This window comes from Microchirus variegatus (assembly GCF_963457635.1).
Source record: "Microchirus variegatus genome assembly, chromosome: 18".
Classification (NCBI taxonomy): Eukaryota; Metazoa; Chordata; class Actinopteri; order Pleuronectiformes; family Soleidae; genus Microchirus; species Microchirus variegatus.
Genome location: NC_139819.1, coordinates 17,405,026 through 17,424,992, shown reverse-complemented (window position 1 = coordinate 17,424,992; position 19,967 = coordinate 17,405,026). Strand labels below are relative to the sequence as shown.

The following is a 19,967-nucleotide window of genomic DNA, read 5'->3' as shown; positions in this document are numbered from 1 at the left end:
TTCCAATTTATCTTGTTATTAATTAAAACCAATTTAAACAAAAACAAAAAAAATAAAATCAGTTCAATTCATACTTTATAAGTGACCGATATAAAACTGCTGAATCTGATATTGACAATAGATGTCGACTGACAGTGGACTGATAAAGGCTGAAAGAATAATGATAGTTTGAAGCATCAAAAAAAACAATAACTGATTAAGTGGATGATATAAGCCTTCCCCCACAACCGAAAAGGAAAAGTTATAAAAAATGTTGGTTGAGAATTAGAGCATCGCACACATTTACCACTACCTAATTGCTAGTGCACCAAATACCACAAGGGGGCAAATGCAGCGTGCATTTGTTTAGTGGACTGTGGTGTGACTGGACCAACATAAAGTAATTAACTGAAGAATCACATCAGTAATAAACTAAAACAGCTTAAAAATGATTAACATTGACCAAACTATTGAGGCCTCATTCTTCATGCTGCCAGTATTTGTGTGTATATGATTTGTATACAAAAAGATAATTGCCAGACAATAAAGGTCTAATTATCTATTACAGGTGAAAGGGTTTCCTGCTTCCTCTGTCACCATGTTAGCGGCTCTTGTTTTGCTGCTGCTGCTGCCCTTTGGTTCTCTTCCCACCTCATCAGGAGCACAGCTTCCAAACCAGGGTCACATCAAAGATACGCCCATAGCCACCAATGGCCAGCCGTTCCCCTGGAACCACATGCGGCTCCCCAAAACCATCTCCCCACTCCACTATGACCTCAGCATTCACTCAAACCTGACAACACTTGACTTCACGGGTACTGTTCGTATTGAGCTGGATGTGCATGAGGACACCGGCACTATTGTTCTCCATTCTAAGAACTTGCAGATCTCCTCTGTGCTGCTCTTCGCACCAGAAGGTGTGAGGCCTCTCCAGGTTTTCGAGTATCCTCTTTTCCATCAGCTAGCCTTGCTGTCCGACTCTGTGCTGGTGAAAGGTAGCAAGTATGAAGTTCAGCTTGAGTTTGCCGCCAACTTGTCCGACAGTTTCCATGGTTTCTACAAGAGCAGCTACCGCACCAGCAGTGGGGAAGTCCGGTAAGAGACAACTGTTCTCAAGATGCTTTCAAGCTGCACAACTCCCAATTAATGCAGAAACGGCGTGTGGTTATATTAAGCGTGTGGTTATATTAAGCAATTAGCATTGACGGTGCTGTATAAGTTCAGTGGTCACCCACTTCGCAAAGAGCCAGTGTAGATCCTTTCAGTCAAAAACAAATATACAGTATCAATTTAAGCCACTGAGGGGCGCACTTGGAGAACATATTCAAATTCTGTGTATCTAGGGCTTTGTTCAGATGACCAGCTACATTGTCCAAATGTATCAGACTCATTACAGATCATATTTGATGGTTCACACACATAAATACACCGGAACGTGACCGTCTCTCCATTCTGTCATCAACAGTAATGGAAAAGGTCAGATTTTATGAGTGACGAAGCTGTCGATATGTAAGAAAAGAGAGAGAAGTAACGTCTGTAATGCAGGTTGATGAAGACAACGCAAACCGATGCTGGTCTAAGACAACAGCACTTTGGATTGATTCTGAAAGGACTATTCTCATTCATGTTGCTGCATGACCATGTATTGGATATACATACTGTATATCTGATCTGAAAATCAGAATTGGAAATCTGATTCATGCCGCGTTAATGCCGAGTCTCAGCTGAAAAAATAGACATGAGTTACTTCAGCCTTGTTATCTGAATGTAACCTTTAAGTGCGGTGACCCATTAACTCGCATAACCTAACAACTTGACACTTTTATTTCATGAATGTCAACATAATTTATTTACATTTACTGATGTATTTACATTATTAGGTTCATGGCATCGACGCAGTTTGAAGCAACGTTTGCACGTGGAGCCTTCCCCTGTTTTGATGAGCCGGCTTTTAAAGCCAACTTCACCATACGGATTACACGTGAGCGACATCACATAGCCATATCAAACATGCCTAAGGTACACATGAATCCAGAGTTGCATTTATGTACACATAAAGAGTTATTACAAATACAAAATGTTGGTTGAATAAGAACTGCACACCTTCGATCCACAGGTTAAAACCATAGAGTTACCAGGTGGTTTGCTTGAGGATCACTTTGACACCTCTGTGAAGATGAGCACTTACCTGGTTGCCTACATTGTGTCGGATTTCCTGTCTGTAAGCAAAACCACTCAGCACGGCGTCAAGGTGAGGACATAAAATGTGTTTGTACTTATTTTGGAATACTGTATCTTTCACATTTTTACTTAACTGCCAGTCAGGCATAATACTGACATCATGTTTCTCTGCTGTTGCGATTCTTGCCAGATTTCAGTCTATGCTGTACCTGAGAAGATTGACCAGACGGCCTATGCACTGGATGCTGCTGTCAAGCTGCTAGACTTCTATGACGACTACTTCGATATCCCTTACCCGCTTCCAAAACAGGGTATGTAGAGATTATATCTTTTATACATTTCTGTTAAACTTGTTTATGATGTTTTACTATACTTGGTGAGGGAAAATAATTGGTATCACGATTCTGAAGTGTTAAGTAAATCTGCATTTCTGTATGAGCGTTTATTCTTCTGCGACAACTGGGATTTGCATTTCATTGACCATCTGGACTTTTTTGCTGAAATCCCATCATCCCTTGCCTTAATGTTCTGGAAAGTTTCCTTTGCTGTGATTGTTCTTTATTTGTGTCTCCCAAGGAATGTTAGTTGGTTGGTTGGCCAGCTAGACAGCATTTTCTAGGGATGTGTGATTGATTTAATATTTCCCTAATTCATGATTATCCTGATAATGGAAATTCATCGTGTTCCACTTATTGGAATACATCATGATTTACATTCATACATGTATATTTAGCTCCAGGCACTTAGTGGTCCAAGTGCTCTGTTGGGCAAGATAAAAAAAAAAACTTCAAAGGAACAGAGAAACATTGACCAGTGGGTGAAAATAGTTTCAAAAAGTATGTGTTGTTGTTATTTCTCTGCAGATTTGGCTGCAATTCCTGACTTCCAGTCAGGTGCAATGGAGAACTGGGGCCTGACCACCTACAGAGAGTCAGGCCTCCTCTTTGACCCTGACAAGTCCTCTGCTTCAGACAAACTTGGCATCACCAAGGTCATTGCCCATGAGCTTGCACACCAGGTACATAATTGGCCTTCCTCTACCTGCTGTTTGTTAGAAAAGGAAAAATCTAAACTGAAGGGATCATCAAGTCCGTGTATATTAAGCTGTTCGCACTTTCTTTCACCCATCCAGTGGTTTGGGAACCTGGTGACGATGGAGTGGTGGAATGATCTGTGGCTCAACGAGGGTTTTGCCAAATTCATGGAGTTTGTTTCTCTGGACATCACCTACCCAGAGCTGCAAGTGGTGAGAGCTGTGCAGGGATCTGACCACATCTTTTTCTTGTCCATATTCTCTCAAGTTTATTGTCTTTACATCTTGATATGACTCCAAACTTGGACTTCAGTGACAGTATTTCTGTAAGTTATTATAATATCTCTCTTTCTCAAAGGATGACTTCTTCTTGGGGAAGTGCTTTGAGGCTATGGAGGTCGACTCTCTTAGCTCCTCTCACCCTGTCTCCCACCCCGTTGAAAACCCTGTGCAGATCCAGGAGATGTTTGATGATGTGTCATATGACAAGGTCAGCTTCACATCTGGGATATGAAAAAACACTGGCAATTAAGAGCATATAGCCTAGAGCATAGAATGTTTGGATTGTTCATTTTCAGCATGTATGTATTTTTCCCCCCTTTAGGGAGCGTGTATTCTGAACATGTTGCGGGACTTCCTGACTCCAGAGGCCTTTGAGATCGGCATCATCAAATACCTCAAGCGCTTCAGCTACAAGAACACTGTCAGCAGCCACCTGTGGGAGAGCCTCACTAATGTAAGTGATGTGTGCGACAGTTTGGTTCTGTGGCTGAGGGAAACGGCACATATAAAGCTGTGCACAACTTTTGGTGGTTTCCTTAATGTTATCATTGTGTTCTTCATAAATAGAAACAATTTGACATTATTTGTATGCCGTGTCCTTCATCTGAATCTCTGTCAAGCAACACTATCAGACCTGACTGAGGGAGTGTTGGTGTGCTAAAATAATTAACTTCCTGTATGCTGCATGGGAATGTCGCACGGCAGGCTTTTAGCTAGGATTTTTCTAGAGGGTCCCCCCCCTTGCCCTCCGGAGGGCAGGGGGGGGGACCTCCCAAAAAAAGAAATAAAAAAATTGCCGGGCATGCAGAGGACCATTATGGTGACTCATGAAGTAAGGGCAAGTGACTCAAAATCACAATTTTTTAGCTCTATTTTGTAGGCACTGAGCTGCGGAGCTCTGAGTGCTTTTCTAGTTTTTTTTGTTAACTCATCTAATGTAACATGAATGTGTGTGCAAGTATCAGCAATGGCACTACCATGATTTAATCTGCCCACAGGTCTGCACCTCAGATTATCTAGATGAAGGTCGAATGAAACACAGAGAGTTCTGTTCCAATCGTGACCTCTCCTCTGGAGCCTCAGTAAGTTGTTGAACAAAGATTAAGATGTGGTGTTAAGATTTTATCGTGTGTTGAAATGTGTGATATCGGTCTCTCTATACGCAGAAGTGGTACTCTGGTGATGAGCTGGACGTCAGGACCATCATGGACACGTGGACCCTGCAGGAGGGCTTCCCACTGGTCACAGTGGAGGTCAGAGGTCGTGAGGTCAGGCTGAGTCAGGAGCGTTACCTAAAAACAGATGACCCCTCCCTCACTGAAGGGTAAAATGTCGGATAAAAACTGGATCTATACTTGCTGTCACTAAGTATTGTACAACTTTATTTTTCTTTGAATATATTTGGAGAATTCTGGGTTATGGACAGTTCTATGTAATTGTGTGAGTGTGTGTGATGATGCTTTTCGCTTTGCTGTAATGTAGTAGACAAATATGAAGGTAAAATAAGGAATTGTAACCATGTGCCACATATTTATAGGAATATATATTTAAATTGAACATTGCTGTCTTATTTTTGGGTCAAGAGGACATTTCGGAATAGCTGTCAGGCCAAGCTACACTCACAGCACCCTCGACAGGATAACACAATAATTGCAAGACAGACTTCCTGGCTTCTAGGCTGTATAATATACAAAATATTATTTTGAACTTGAACAGGTTTTTAAGGTGCGAGTATGAACTTTTACAACATTGACCAAGTGCACCTTTAATATTATTTCAATTTGTTATTTAAATATGAAAGTTTATTTATTTTATTTTATTACATTTGTGTATCGATAGATTCCTGTGGCAGATTCCACTGACCTATGTTACCAGTGTCTCCAACACCGTCCACCGCTTCCTGCTTCAAACCAAGACTGGTGAGTGTGATGTTGATGTTGATGCATTACATCTGAGTCTATACTGCTAAAACCCTTGATTTTCAGCAGTTTGATTGGATAAATGCTTGTTGCAACTGGGCTGTTGAGTGGTGGGGTGTTGGCTTACATCATGTAGAGACGACAGTACGGTTTTTGTAATTACTCAGAATTCCTGTGGAGGGAGAGAGTATTAGGGACCTAAGTGATCTGTTAGGGTGATAAGGTAAAACTAGTTATGAAGGGACCTGACCATTAAGTGCTTTGTACGTGAGGAGGAGGATTTTAAATTGAATTCTTAACTGTAAAGGGAGCCAGAAGTTAGACACTGAAGCTTTCAGAAATTAAGCCTTGAGAGAATTTCAGTTTAATATTTGAAAGTTGGAATATTTGAACACGACTTGTTGTTGCAATAACCAATCAACATGAAAATTGGGACAGAACTTTCCAGAAGAAAACATGGTTTGCAATACCCATGTAGTGGAGGTTTACAACCACTTAAAAAGATTTACAGTATATCCTTCATTTTAAAACTTTTCTTTACCTCATATTTGTTCATGCAGATGTCTTGTACCTGCCAGAGGAGGTGGACTGGGTGAAGTTTAATGTGGACATGAGTGGCTACTACATGGTTCACTACGCAGGCGAGGGGTGGAACTCTATCATCAGACTGTTGCAGAACAACCACACGGCCCTGACCAGCAATGATCGTGCCAGCATCATTCAAAATGTCTTCCAGCTGGTCAGGTCTGTCTTTTTAAACCTAAACGTTAATATAACCAACAACAAAAAAATGCCTTAGTGGGAAAAGGTGAGTTTGGCTTCACCTCTCCGTCACACATAGTCAGTGTAAATCTTGTGACATTTGGGTCCATTTTATTACCTTTGGTTATTTCTTAGAATAAATTGAACATATTTTGATGGTTATTTGAAAGAAAAAATCTTCTTATGTATTTATTTTGAATGACCTTTCATTTCCTGTTGTGTCTTGCAGTGTAGGAAAGGTGAGGTTGGACACAGCTCTGGAGCTGTCCCTCTACCTGTCCAAAGAGACTGAGATCATGGCTGTGACCCAGGGCTTTGGGGAGCTTGTACCTCCCTATAAGCTAATGGAAAAGAGAGACATGGTGGATCTGGAGAACCAGATGAAGGTCAATAAACGCAGTTGTCATATCATATAACCATTTTTTTATGGCTTCAGCTTAACGTATTTTGACTGCTTATGCTCCTCAGGACTACATCGTGGATCTGTTTCAGGGGCTGATCGATCGGCAGGAGTGGACTGACTCTGGATCAGTTTCTGAGCGAGTGCTCAGGAGTTACCTGCTGCTGTTTGCCTGTGTCAGGAACTACGCTCCCTGTTTGACCAAAGCCACCGAGCTCTTTAACAAATGGAAGGAATCTGATGGCAATATCAGGTCTGGGGCCATTAATAGCTCACTAACGGTTAAATTAAGGGTTACCAAACTTTTCAAACCAGACACTTAGGATCTATGAAATCGTAAAAGATATTACTCTGTATTCTATTATGTGCTCTTTGTGCTTAGAACTATACAGAGACATGTGAGTGCGAGCTCAGTGACAACAGGGCTGCCAAAGGGGACACTAGGAAAAACAAACATTAGCTTTTAAACAAAAGGCCCACCTAATGGAATAGATCAGCATAGGTCTATACGTATCTTAAGATAATGTTTGCTGCTTTATCTTATCTTTAGCTTGAGGGGACCCAGGAGAAGCTGGTGTACTGCTGCCCCATTTGTTAAGTTTCATAATAATCATAATGATGTCACATAATAACTAGTTTGAGCTTTCTGATGAGATAAAGATGTACCTTTTTTGATCCCACATGGTGAAAAACAAGATACAGTAAATAACAACTTCAGTTTCCCACCAGAAACGGTACTTATATTTGTAAGTACCTCATTCAACCTAACTTGACCTATCTCTTTAAGTATATCACAGTGTTGTCTGTGGTGCTGTAAATTGACCTGTTGCAACCTTAAATGATAGTTGAATGTTTATTGGTGGGTTATTTGTGTCACTTGTACACAAAGATTTTCGGTTACACAACTGAAAACTTTCTCTGTCTTCAGCCTCCCTGTCGATGTCACAATGGCTGTGTTTATGATTGGAGCTCGAACACCAGAGGGGTGGGACTTCCTTCTTGAGAAGTACCGCAGTTCCGCTCAAATGTCTGTCAAGAGCCGAATGAAAGTCGCCATGGCTTTCACCCCTCTACAGGACAAGCTCAAGTGGTGTGTATCATTATATCCCAATGTGCATTCACATGCTCCTCTGAAGATTGTCGATGTTGTCAGTTAATAGCTGTTGTGTTTGCAATGTTTTGTGCTGAGAAACACAAATAACTGCGGATGAAGTCATGGCTGAGAACAGAGGTGATCCCAGAGTCTGTAGGGGCCCTAAGCAAAAATTCCCAGGGGGCCCTTCAGACCAGTGTTCTTCACCATTATGTTATAAATAATCTGACACCAACGAAAAATTTATGAATTCAAAAGGTTTTTTTATTCCAAATGAATGATATAACATGGAAAAACCTATAATTTTGAAAGTAAATAAAGTATGTGAAAATATAAATGTAAAGAACAATAAAATACTGTAAATAGCTTTTAAAGTAGTAAAAACATACATTACACTGTAAAGAACCCACATTATAAGACAATATAAATAAATAGAACAATAAAATATTGTAAATAAAAAAATTAATATAAGCTTAGTAAAATAAATATACATTACACTGTAAATAACTCACATTATAAACTTATAAACAAAGTATAAAGTATAGAAGTTAAATAATTTTCTTTGGGGTACAAAGGGGCTACTCGGCACCTTTTAAGCACTGCTTCTACTAGTTAGCGTTAGTGTCAACTAGCGTTCTGACGCTAATTTTAACTGCTGTTCAAGTCTGTCCCTGACAAAGTAACAGTTCAATAACCACAGTCATTTACTGTTAATGTTATCATTCTATCATTATGTGCGCCATCAGCACCACTTACAACTGTCTTTCTTTCATTCTTTCCTTTTTCTTCGATATTATAATACTTATAAATTATAAGAGCTAACAAGTTATAGTTCTCTGTATGACATAACAACTTGGGGATTCTAAGGGGGTACTCAGCACTTTTTAAGCACTGCTTCTATTAGTTAGCGTTAGCGTCAGCTAGCGTTCTAAAGCTAATGTTAGCTGCTGTTCAAGTCTGTGTCCCTGTTAGTTATACAAAGTAACAGTTCAATAACAGTAGTCATTTACTGTTAATGTTATCATTATGTGCGCCTGCAGGGCCACTTACTACTGTCTTTCTTTCTTTTTCTTCTATATTATAATACTATAAATTATAAGAGCTTACAAGTTACAGTTGACTGTGTGACATCACGACTTTTAGGAGACGGTAATTGTGGGAATTTTTCCTTTGCATGGTCAGTTGTAAGTTTTGTCTGTGTCTCTGCAGGATGATGGAGCAGAGCCTCTCTGGTGAAGTGATTAAAACTCAGGACCTTCCAGACGTGGTCGTCACTGTCGGCAAGAATCCACATGGCTACAAACTGGCCTGGGAGTTTCTCCGTGCCAACTGGCACACACTAATCAAGAAGTCAGTCACACATATACAACACATTTCTTTCACCCTGTAGACCAGGGGTCCGTTTCACAAAGCAGGTTCAACAAACTCTCAGTTGATCTACTCTGAGAAAGGAAACTGAGTTTTCAGTTTCAGAACAGCTGATTTGAGTTAGTTTGTTTAGAGTAGTTTCACCTCGAGTTAAGCGCGTGCACCACAAGTCTGAAAAGACAGTTTCAATGGAGCCCCATTTCGACGAGTCACCATGGCAACGGGGAAGCGGAGGGCAACATTCTTCACCCACTGGAGTTGGAAATATTAATGCGCTCATACGGTGAGTTTGAGCTTGTTTTTAGAAGGAAGTGTAACACCACTGCAGCAGCAAAAGAGAGGGAGAACATTGTTGCTCGGGTCAATGAATAAGTTTAAATGTCGTCCTTTGCACAATCACAATAATATTACAGCGAGAAACTGCTTGAGTGGTAGCCTATTAATTTAATTCATTTAGGTGTAATCCCGTGGGGGAGAAGCGCAATTGGCAGCAGTTTAAGATGAAACATGAAAACATTGTTCAAATGTATCAAATCAGGTAAGACCTTAGCATAATCTCATGGGATTTCCTCATTTTGATCATGTTTTACATTGTGTTTATAAGTAAATATGAAGTGGCTGTTTGACTTTATACAGTTGTTTTATCCCCAACATAATGCTGTTTTCACACACATAAATCACTTCTCATCTATATCATGTTCCCGTTTTTGCAAAAAAAAACGCAGGGCAACACAATATCTGCTGTGATGTGAGAGCATGACTTTAGTTGGTAATGTTGGAAAATTGTGAATGTAAATGATGAACTGTGACGTGAAACGGTACCGCTCAAAAAGAAGAGAAGTGTCTGGAAATGTAAGAACATCATCTATGCGCGGTCTAATAATCATCTCCCGACGAATATTGAATTCTCTGCGCAGTAATGCTGCACCTTCTTCCACAGGATCACCGTCAAAAGGACATGCCATGGTAGTGAAAATAGTCTCCACCTAATATAACTTCTAATGTAGACGGCAGAACTATACTACGCCAAAACTCGCCTGCTGACCGAATGAATGAGGAAATCAAATACCGTGTGTGTCTGAAAGAGGGCGGAGACAGAGAGAAACTCCAGGTTTGTTGAGGAAAACCTGCCAGCGAGCAGGTTAGGTTCACGGCGTATGTTGCCAGGGTAACTGACTCAGAGTTAAGCTGAACTGGCTGTTTGAAACTGAAAAACCAGAGTTTCCCTCATTTCAGGGATAACAGACTCAGAGTTTTCACTAAACCTGCTTTGTGAAACAGGCCTCAGGGGTCTCAAACTGTCAATGTCAATATTTTCTTTGTTTCTTTGCTCCACATAACAAAGAAATCATTAAAACTCAATCGTTTTAGTTTGTGGACAAAACGAGACGTTCGAGAACATCGTCAATTCTAGGTTTGACAAACACTGATCAACGTTTTTTAACATTGTTAAAATTGGACCAAACAATTACAAAATAATCACTAGTTGCAGCTCTAAATTAGTTATTTCTTTATGTTTTTCACTATGTTATGATACTATGTTACCATGTTTACTAACCCATGTCATAAATATGTTTATATTGTCAATCTTTTTGTTCCATATCAAAACAATCACTTTTAATGTGAAATTATGTGAAATATCATCAGAAATATTATTATTTCCAAGTCTTTTTCTCAAAAATGTGGTCTTTTTTTTTTACTTCCCCGGCCCCTTACTGACCAAACTAGACATTCGGTGGCCCCAAGGTGATTTGAGTTTGAGACCCCTGCTGTAAAGTATTCAATAATCCAACTACCTTGTAATTGCATCCCACATAAAGTAATCAACTTTTTTTTGGCAAATGTTTTAATACAATAGTAACTTTTCCATCAAAAATTGCTTAGCGGTATAATGCTTTTTTTATTCAATGTTTGGTAAGTATCGTTTGAGTGCTGTGGACTTTGAATTGTGTTTCACGGTGTTTGCTTTGATACCACAGGTTTGACCTTGGCTCTAACTCGGTATCATACTTAGTGACTGGAGTGACCAACCAGTATTCTACCAGGGACATGCTAGATGAGGTTAGTAAAAGGCACACACACCTTTTCTTTGTCTTGTGTGCTGCTTAAATTCCTGAAAACAAACACTCACTTAAATTTAAACTTTAAATGTCTTGCATAGAATTTTAGCTCATTGTTCTACTTTCAAGCTTGTCCTGATGATGAATGCCCTGTCCTCTGCTCTTGCTCAGGTCCGAAGCTTCTTCGGCTCCTTGTCCGAGGAGACGGGCTCAGAGTTGCGCTGCATCCAGCAGACGTACGAGAGCATCGAGGACAACATTCGCTGGATGGACACCAACCTTCCTCTGCTTCAGGCCTGGCTCAACAAACGCAAACACAGAATCCCTCATGAGGATTTATAGAAAGGTGGAAGAGAAACAAGTCAAGTGCGATGTGTGGAAAACGTGGATAAAGGTTGAAAGTAGTGTGGATGACTGTGACGACATTGAAGAGGCCTTTTTCACTTGATTTATACTTGAACAGCTTTACCAATAACTCCTGTGTGTGTGTGTGTGTGTTATGGGTATCTTTGTGACAACCTAAAAACGTATTGACCAAAGGAAGTGAGGACATTTTGGCCGGTCCTCACATTCTGTCACCGCTTAAAAGTGCTTGTTGAGGGTGAAGACCTGGTTATAGCGTTAGGATTGGGTTTAGGTTAGGTTTAAGGTAAGGCAGTTAGTTGTGATGGTTAGGCTTAACCATCACAACTAACTGCCTAGGCTTAGGTTAAGGGGCTCGGGGAATGCATTATATCAACTAGAAAAGCACTCGGAGAGCGAAGACCTCCGCCAAGGCTGCTCAGTGCCTACAAAATACACCCTGCCAGCACACCTGGGTCAGACAGCGAGTGTTGTAGCATAGCATCTATGGATCACACCAAAAATTTAATCACTTGTTCCTGGTCCCATTGCAGACATTTCCTGAAAATTTCATCCAAATCTTTTCGAGTAACAGACAAACAAACTCCGGCGAAAACATAACCTGCTTAGCAGAGGTAATGAGTGTCCTACTATGAATGCTGCGCAAACCTCTACGTGTGGTTGGATGCATGTGAGAGAGTGTATGAGGCGTCGTTTTGTGTGTTTGTGAAAATGACTGTGAGAACTTTTTTATTGAACCTTTATATAACCAGGCCTGGCAAAAAGGCAGGGCCTTTTGAGGGAGAGGCGGAAATATTAGATTACAATTAAAGGTGCATTATGTAATAAATCTAAAGCAACTGGCCATAAAATCCTTCTAATATGTCACAGAAACTCGGGAATAATGTTCATATAACAAAGTAAACTCACCAACAACAACAGTACAGACGCAAATCATGTTTATATTTTGAAATCATGTTTTGGCATGTGCAGCCACCTACCGCCATCTCAGCTGCCGAGCAACCACGGGTTGCCAGTTACGGCTGAGCTACAATGGCGGAGAAAACGAAACCTAAAAGAGCTCGGTATTTTGAATTTGAGTGTAGTAACCGTTTTTCTTACATATGGCGCCTTTTAAAACAAACGACATAAACACAAGACTAAGTATATTTACAAAGGACACAGTTAAAATACATACAAAGTCACGAGTACAAATCACCTTAATGTGTGATTTTGTAAAAAGAAATCTTGCACTAAGCGTCAAGCAGCCAAAGAAGACAGGACAGGCCACAAGCCTAACACACACTTTTGCCTCTGTGAACTTGTGAAGACATTCATAGACATAATGCATTCCCTCACCCTATCCTTAAAGCTGTAATTTATTTTAAAATATGAACATGTTCCTGTTACATTCAAACCACTGAAAAATGAGACCCCAGAATGCTTGAATCAATAAAAGTCTATTAGGTCCACATGACTCTCTTTTTCTCTTTCACGTCACAAGTGTGGTTAAATGTATGTACTTTTACACTTATGTCATGGACGTTGGTTTAGTCGTAGTCAGACGGACGGCAATCAAAACATAACACGAACAATGTTAACTTCCCATAATTTCAACTGTAACTGACTCAAGAACTAGCACTATGAGGAACATCTCAGTCCAAAACTGTTGTATTTTAATTCTGTAAAATTCATGAAAAAAATCTCGAATTTTGTAAAAGGAATATGTACAGTGGTATGAAAAAGTTTGGGCACCTCTGTAAATGTTCATGATTTTCCTTTATAAATCATTGGTTGTTTGAATAATAAATTTCAGTAAAATATATCATATAGGAGACAAACAAAGTGATATTTAAGAAGTGAAATAAAGTTTATATGATTTACAGAAAGTGTGCAAGAATTATTTTAACAAAATGACACGTGCATAAGTTTAGGCACCACAAAAGAAAAATTTTGTGCATCCTCCTTTTGCAGAAATAACGGCCTCTAAATGCTTCCTATAGCTTCCAATTAGAGTCTGGATTCTGGCGGAAGGTATTTTGGACCATTCTTCTTTACAAAACATCTCCAGTTCAGTCAGGTTTGATGGTTTCCGAGCATGGATAGACCGCTTTAAATCACACCACAAACGCCTTAGTAGATTTTGAGCAGTGTTTACGGTCATTGTCTTGTTGAAAGATCCAGCCCCGGCACAACTTCAACTTTGTCACTGATTCCTGGACATTGTTCTCCAGAATCTGCTGATGTTGAGTGGAATCCATGCGACCCTAACTTTAACAAGATTCCCAGTCCCTGCACTGGCCACACAGCCCCACAGCATGATGGAACCACCACCACATTTTACTGTAGGTAGCAAGTGTTTTTCTTAGAATGCTGTGTTCTTTTTCCACCATGCATAACGCCCCTTGTTTTGCCCAAATAACTATTTTAGTTTCATCAGTCCATAGCACCTTATTCCAAATGCATACCTCAAGTGACTCTGTTTGTGGCGGGTGCAGAGAAAAGGCTTTTTCTGCATTACTCTTCCATACAGCATCTCCTTGTGTAAAGTGCGCTGAATAGTTGAACGATGCACAGTGACACCATCTGCAGCGAGATGATGTTGTAGGTCTTTGGAGCTGGTCTGTGGGTTGACTGTGACTGTTCTCACCATCCTTTACCTCTGCTTATCTGAGATTTTTCTTGGTCGGCCACTTCAGACCTTTACTAGAACTGTGTCTGTGGTCTTCTAATTCCTCACAATGCTCCTCACAGTTAAAACTGACAGCTTAAATCTCTGAAATAGCTTTCTGTATCCTTCCCCTAAACCATGTTGTTGAACAATCATTGTTTTCAGGTCATTTGAGAGTAATTTTGAGGCTCCCATGTTGCCACTCTTCAGAGAAGATGCAAAGAGGAGAAACACTTACAATTGACCTCCTTAAATACTCTTTCTCATGTTTGGATTCACCTGTGTATGGAGGTCAAGGGTCACTGAGGTTACCAAACCAATTTTGAGTTCCAATAATTAGTGCTAAAGGTATTGAAATCAACAAAATGACAAGGGAAATCATGAACATTTACAGGGGTGCCCAATTTTTTGCATACCACTATATTTGTTGTACCAGAAATTGAAACAATAAAGTTAGAGAAAAAAATGTTGCCCAACTGTCATTTATTAAACCAGATGAGTTTATTCCTCTGCGTTACATGGACGAGACCTTTGGAACTGTTCACTGCTCTGATCGCAATCGAGATTTGTAAAAGTTACGTGGGGTAATTGCATTCTTATCAGTTTGTTTCCATTCGGTCACACAGTCTTTACATTTATTAGAATCACCTCACTCCGTGAGAACAGTTGCACAACGTTCCCTCGATCTGTGGATGTCCAGTTGGATGACACATTTTTTAGGAATGAAAGAAATGGAGGTGTTTGTACGTTCATTAATACCAGGGAATTAAGTGTTCTCTTGCAGATGTCCTCATTTTAAATACACAGATATATTGAGAAACACAGATTTGAGTGAAGCTGACAGGCTGAATTAGCTCTGTGTAAACTTTGGCAAGACGCTGAATGTAATGGACATTCATTTATACAGTATATACACTGCAGCTTTACAAGTGTGACAACACTGAACTCAATGAGAGAAACAATTCTTTCCTTATAGATACATGGCTTTAAATGCAGTGATGGGCACGACATGTTTGGTGTTGTTAATCAATCATTCCATAATAATATTTAAGGAAATTATAAATCAAATGATCTGAGAGAGACTTTTGTACCTCCTCCCAGAATTCTGAGAATCAGGACTGTGAAAGGACCAATCAGTAGGCGGTGCTCCAACTGGGTGTCAAAGTAGTTGCTACGGCAGTCAAACAATTAATGCAATAAAATACATTATGGGGCCATGATTAACAGATTACCGTGGATCTCATCACATATGACAATGACTATAATATTAATATTTAGCAACCTGTAGAAAACTTTCTACTTTCTTTCTTGGCTTACAGTCAATGTCTACTGCAGCTTCAGGATAACGGAAATGACACTTGAGAGCACAAAGTCAAATCAGCTGATACCAGTTGATAATTGTCAGTTAATCAATTGTCAAATTTTGGACGAAAAAGTATAGTATGACATGTTTGTCAAATTTAGAACCCAAAAAATAAATGTAAAAAAAAAATTGTCAAATTTTGGACGACAGTTTAGTACGATGTTTTTGTGAAATTTTGATTGATTTGTGTGCACAGCTCTGAGCTGAGCCCTCGTGGTGAGAGGCGACTGTTGCTTTAAATCCTCAGATGCTGCCATAAATTCTTCTGATGGACCTTTAGCACAAACCAATATAACATAGTGTCCAAATGATAAAACACACACATATAGTGTATGCCTATACTGTGTATGGGATTTTATATCATATATATGTATGTACATAACTTGAGTTTCAATGTTAACACATTGTGGATATAATAATAAGGATGCTTTTGTTGCTGTATGAATTTTAGGGCATTTACACTCACTGAATCAGTGAATGAACACACACACACACACACTGTCCCCTCATGGGCACGCCCACAATAAAAAAACGCCTTCTGATCCACTGAGTTTGTCCACCACCTGAACACAGTCGTCTCCTGAAGGTAAGGGCCAAATGCACTTTTTTCTACTTCCTGATTATGAAACCTGCTACTTCTACACGATTTCATCTCAGTATAATCAGTTGAAAATCAGAAGCAGCTGTTTGTTCAGTCAATATTTACAGACATGGCCTCAGTTATAGTGTGTTGACTGACCACGTTTTGTGAATTTTGACCTCGCAAACCTCTCATGTGATTCAAGTTTTTTTTAGCTCAAAATCAGAAATGGAAAATGTACAAGACGAGACCCATTTTCTGCAAACTTGTCGTTTTCGTCCTAAAGATCATGTTATAGCAAATGTTAAATAGTAATATAACATGGCCTTATAGCTTCCACCTCATGAGATAAAAACAACCAAGGTACAGTTGCAGCTTGTTAAGTGTGGGTTAGTGCTATGGTTGACCTTGGGACACATAAGGAGTGTGTCACACAGTATGTTGTGATATAATATATAGGAGTCACAAGTGTATGTCACCGATTGTTGATCTCATAGGCAACATTTTTGTGACTTTTGTTCCAAATCTAATTGTGAGTGAACTAATCGAATATTATTTGAAAACATAAAGTACAAAGAACGAACAACAATGACTGTAATTTTACAAATACATTTACAAACTGAATATTTAGCCATGTGTTTTGTTCAGTTCAACATGACTAAATGATGGGTCTTCACCAAATTGTAGAGACATCTCTACATCCTACAAGAGAACTAACATGACCTGAAGCTCATGTGCACTCTTAGAAATAAGGGTTCCAAAAGTGTTCTTCCACAAGGGCTGAGGTTCTACCTGGAACCATTTGCTTTTGAAAAAACCTTTCCAGAATAAAGGGTTTTTCAAGGGTTCTTGGTAACACTAATGGTTCCATTGAGAACCATTTTGATCCAGAGAACAATTTGAAACCCCTTTCCTGAATAAAGAGTTTTAAAAGGATTCTTGGTGGAACCCTCCAAAAGGGTTCTCCTATGAGGACTCGCCGAAGAACCTTATATGGTTCTACTTAGCACTAAGAGTGTAGAGGGAAAACTATTTTGGGGCATAATGGTAGAAATTATATATATATCATGATATTACTATGAAGTTAGGAAATTAGTAATATGTTCACTTGAATTCCATTTTATTTTGGATTAACCAATCGTCATTATGCAGCATACATTACATCACAAGGACATAGTCTGTTAATTCAACACTATTAGAAATAAAAGTGCTAAGTAGAACCATATAAGGTTCTTCGGCTTGTCCTCATAGGAGAACCCTTTTTGGTAGAAAGGGGTTTTAAAGGGTTCTTTGAATCAAAATGGTTCTTACTGGAACCATTATTGTTACCAAGAACCCTTGAAAAACAAATGGTTCCAGGTGGAACCTCAGCCCTTGTAGAAGAACACTTTTGGAACCCTTATTTCTAAGAGTGAAGGAACCTTTGTCTGTCCTTCTATCTTTGGTTCCATCTTGTCCCAGCAGTCTGTCAGAGGTGCAATGCTGCCCTCCACAGATCAATCACATTGTGAAGTCCCAGTTCTTTAACCAGGCTTCAAACTCGGCAGGTGACTTACTGAGGTCACACAGTTTTTGCAGTGCTTTATACAAATGGGACAGATCTATCACTTAAACCAGCCACTTCCTCATACCTAAAGAAGTTTGCATTGCCTTGTATGAAGATGTGTGTGGTGTATGCATCACTCCTGAACAAACTATAAAGTTTAATGTTTGGTGCTGAAGAAACTCACATTCATTTTAGATATTGATAATACCTGTGTGATGATTTAATTTCATATTCCAGTGGTTGACAAAGTGAGCATGTATGTAAAAAATAACTAATTAACCCTTAGAACACAGAGCATTTAAGCTGCTTTTATTCATTACAATGTTGAAACGTACAAAGGTTTTAAGAATGTACAATAAAGTTTCCAGAGTTTTTTTTCACCTCTATAAGCACACCTGAGCAAAAAGTACTGTTAAAATCAGATTTAATTTGTGAAATTTGGAAACACGTAAACACAGTTCAAAGTTCATTTAGCTAATTTTTATGAACAAAAATATAATTAAAAAGCAGTCATTCATATTTCACTGCAGAACATGGTGTTATACTGAAACGACGAAGTCGGTGTCCATTCACCAATACGCAAGCACATATTTATGTTGCATTAGCATGCTACTACTTTGCGGCTAACTACCCTGCGGTTTCCAAAGGTGAGCTAGGCTATGATCAGCATTAGCATAGGGCTAAAATAATACAAACACTGTGCGTTTTTTATTTTATGAACTACTTAAAAGTGTGATGAGTAAAGTGAATCATAACTTTGGCTCAAGAACACGACGAAAAAATGCATTTTGTAAAGCATGAAGATGTTTTACATCCCCCAAGATTTCCATATAAGGAGTTGTGTTTTATTCCTACAGTAATTTATATATACATATACATGTAAATATTAGCAAATCAATGCATGATCATACTTGCATCATACATTCAATACCCACGTTTTATTTTGAAAACCGGAAGTTTCTACATGCTGCAGTAAGCTAGCCAACACGCTGACTTTCCCAGTTGTCTCAAAGTATTTCCCATAGTGTTGGCAGTAAAGGCGTACTTGAAATGTTGAAGCGGCTGGCATGACCGCAGTAGAGTTGGCCAGATGTTTGTAACTGTTCATGAATTAATTTAACACCATGGTCCAAAGTGATGTATCCCTTGCGCCGAAACAGACTCCAAAGACTTCAAAATAAGTTTTAAATATCTTTCAGACACAATCTGACTGTGGCGTAGAGAGCAAGTAGAGTCCTAGGTTGAAATATAGCCTAACTTACTCCTGTAGCTACTATCATTTTCACACAGAAACACAAACCGTAATGACTGCAGTGGATGATCTCACGGACATCATGCCCGCATGCAATTACTTTCTGATGAGCACGAGAAAGTATTGTTAACAACGCCAATCCGGAAGTTCCCTGAACCAGAGCAAAGGGACGGCTAACTCCTTAGCTTGGGTTAGCTCGTTCGGCAACAACACAACAACTGCGGGACTCCGTCTGCGTTGAACACAGTACTTTATTTCAGTACTGCAGGGTGATGCACTGCCTCTCTGGGTACAATGAGACTCTCTCGTAAAAGGGGAGAACATAACCAAGCAACAGTATGAAGCGTGACAGTCTCTCCCTGCGGCTCTCCAACATGAACAACACGTCACACACACTTCCTGTTTCACTCACACGCACACACAAACACACACACACACACACACACACATAGTTGGTTAGCTTAGCTTAGCCCATAACAGTATCTTGTGCGCACAAAAAACTATCTTGTGAGCACGCAAAACTTTTTCTTTTTTTTCCCCCATGTCCCTTTAGGGACTCCATACTTTAGGGGCTCCGTAAATCAATGAATAATCGACTAAAGAACAATGAGAAAGGCTTTTTCGCCCCCAAAATAAATATGTTAGACTGTAACTTGTTAAAACTGTTTCGCAGTTAAGAACAACAGCCAGAGGTTGGTGGTGATAAGAAATGAGGTCTCTGCTAATTTCTGCTAAATAAATGTTGCTTTAAAAGGAACTGAGACGACAGCAGGTAGATCCATTCATGTTAAAGAACATCAAGTCAAGTAATTACAATTTATAATTTCAATTTAGTGAAGTGTTCTAGAGACTGTCACTTCCCTAAGACGCGGTAAAGAGATGGCGACAGGCACTGTCGCTACAATCTCTTCACCATTTGTCGACTTTTATTGATCCATTTCAAACTGAACCTCGAAACATCGCAGCATGAGGTGTCATGTGATCTAAAACTCATACCTCGCTGAGCTACTGTACCGCTCTCGCTGAGCAGTTCAACCCCTGGGACAAAATATCAGTGTGTAATAACGGCAGTTAGTGCTCACAGGCTACATGGCTGTAAAACCATGTCAATTCAGTAGTTAGCTGGAGGCGACTGG

The 19,967-nt window shown here is 39.6% G+C and overlaps 1 protein-coding gene across 2 annotated transcripts; it reads left to right on the top strand.

Moving 5' to 3' along the window:
* Positions 1-577: 577 nt before the first annotated feature.
* On the top strand, positions 578-13,331 carry erap1b (endoplasmic reticulum aminopeptidase 1b; the record flags this gene model as incomplete). 2 transcript variants are annotated; one of them, XM_083905007.1, is made up of 18 exons in its annotated part: positions 578-1,074; positions 1,860-1,998; positions 2,096-2,230; positions 2,351-2,471; positions 3,024-3,178; positions 3,293-3,406; positions 3,552-3,683; positions 3,798-3,929; positions 4,474-4,557; positions 4,642-4,799; positions 5,315-5,394; positions 5,955-6,138; positions 6,386-6,542; positions 6,625-6,809; positions 7,485-7,646; positions 8,859-8,999; positions 10,997-11,078; positions 11,249-13,331. In XM_083905007.1, the coding sequence occupies 18 exons, from the start codon at positions 578-580 to the stop codon at positions 11,417-11,419; spliced, it is 2,829 nt and encodes a 942-aa protein (XP_083761133.1). In that variant the 3' UTR covers positions 11,420-13,331. The 2 variants fall into 2 exon arrangements, with proteins under 2 accessions (XP_083761133.1, XP_083761134.1); XM_083905008.1 differs by lacking the exon at positions 4,474-4,557.
* Between the last annotated feature and the right edge of the window lie 6,636 nt (positions 13,332-19,967).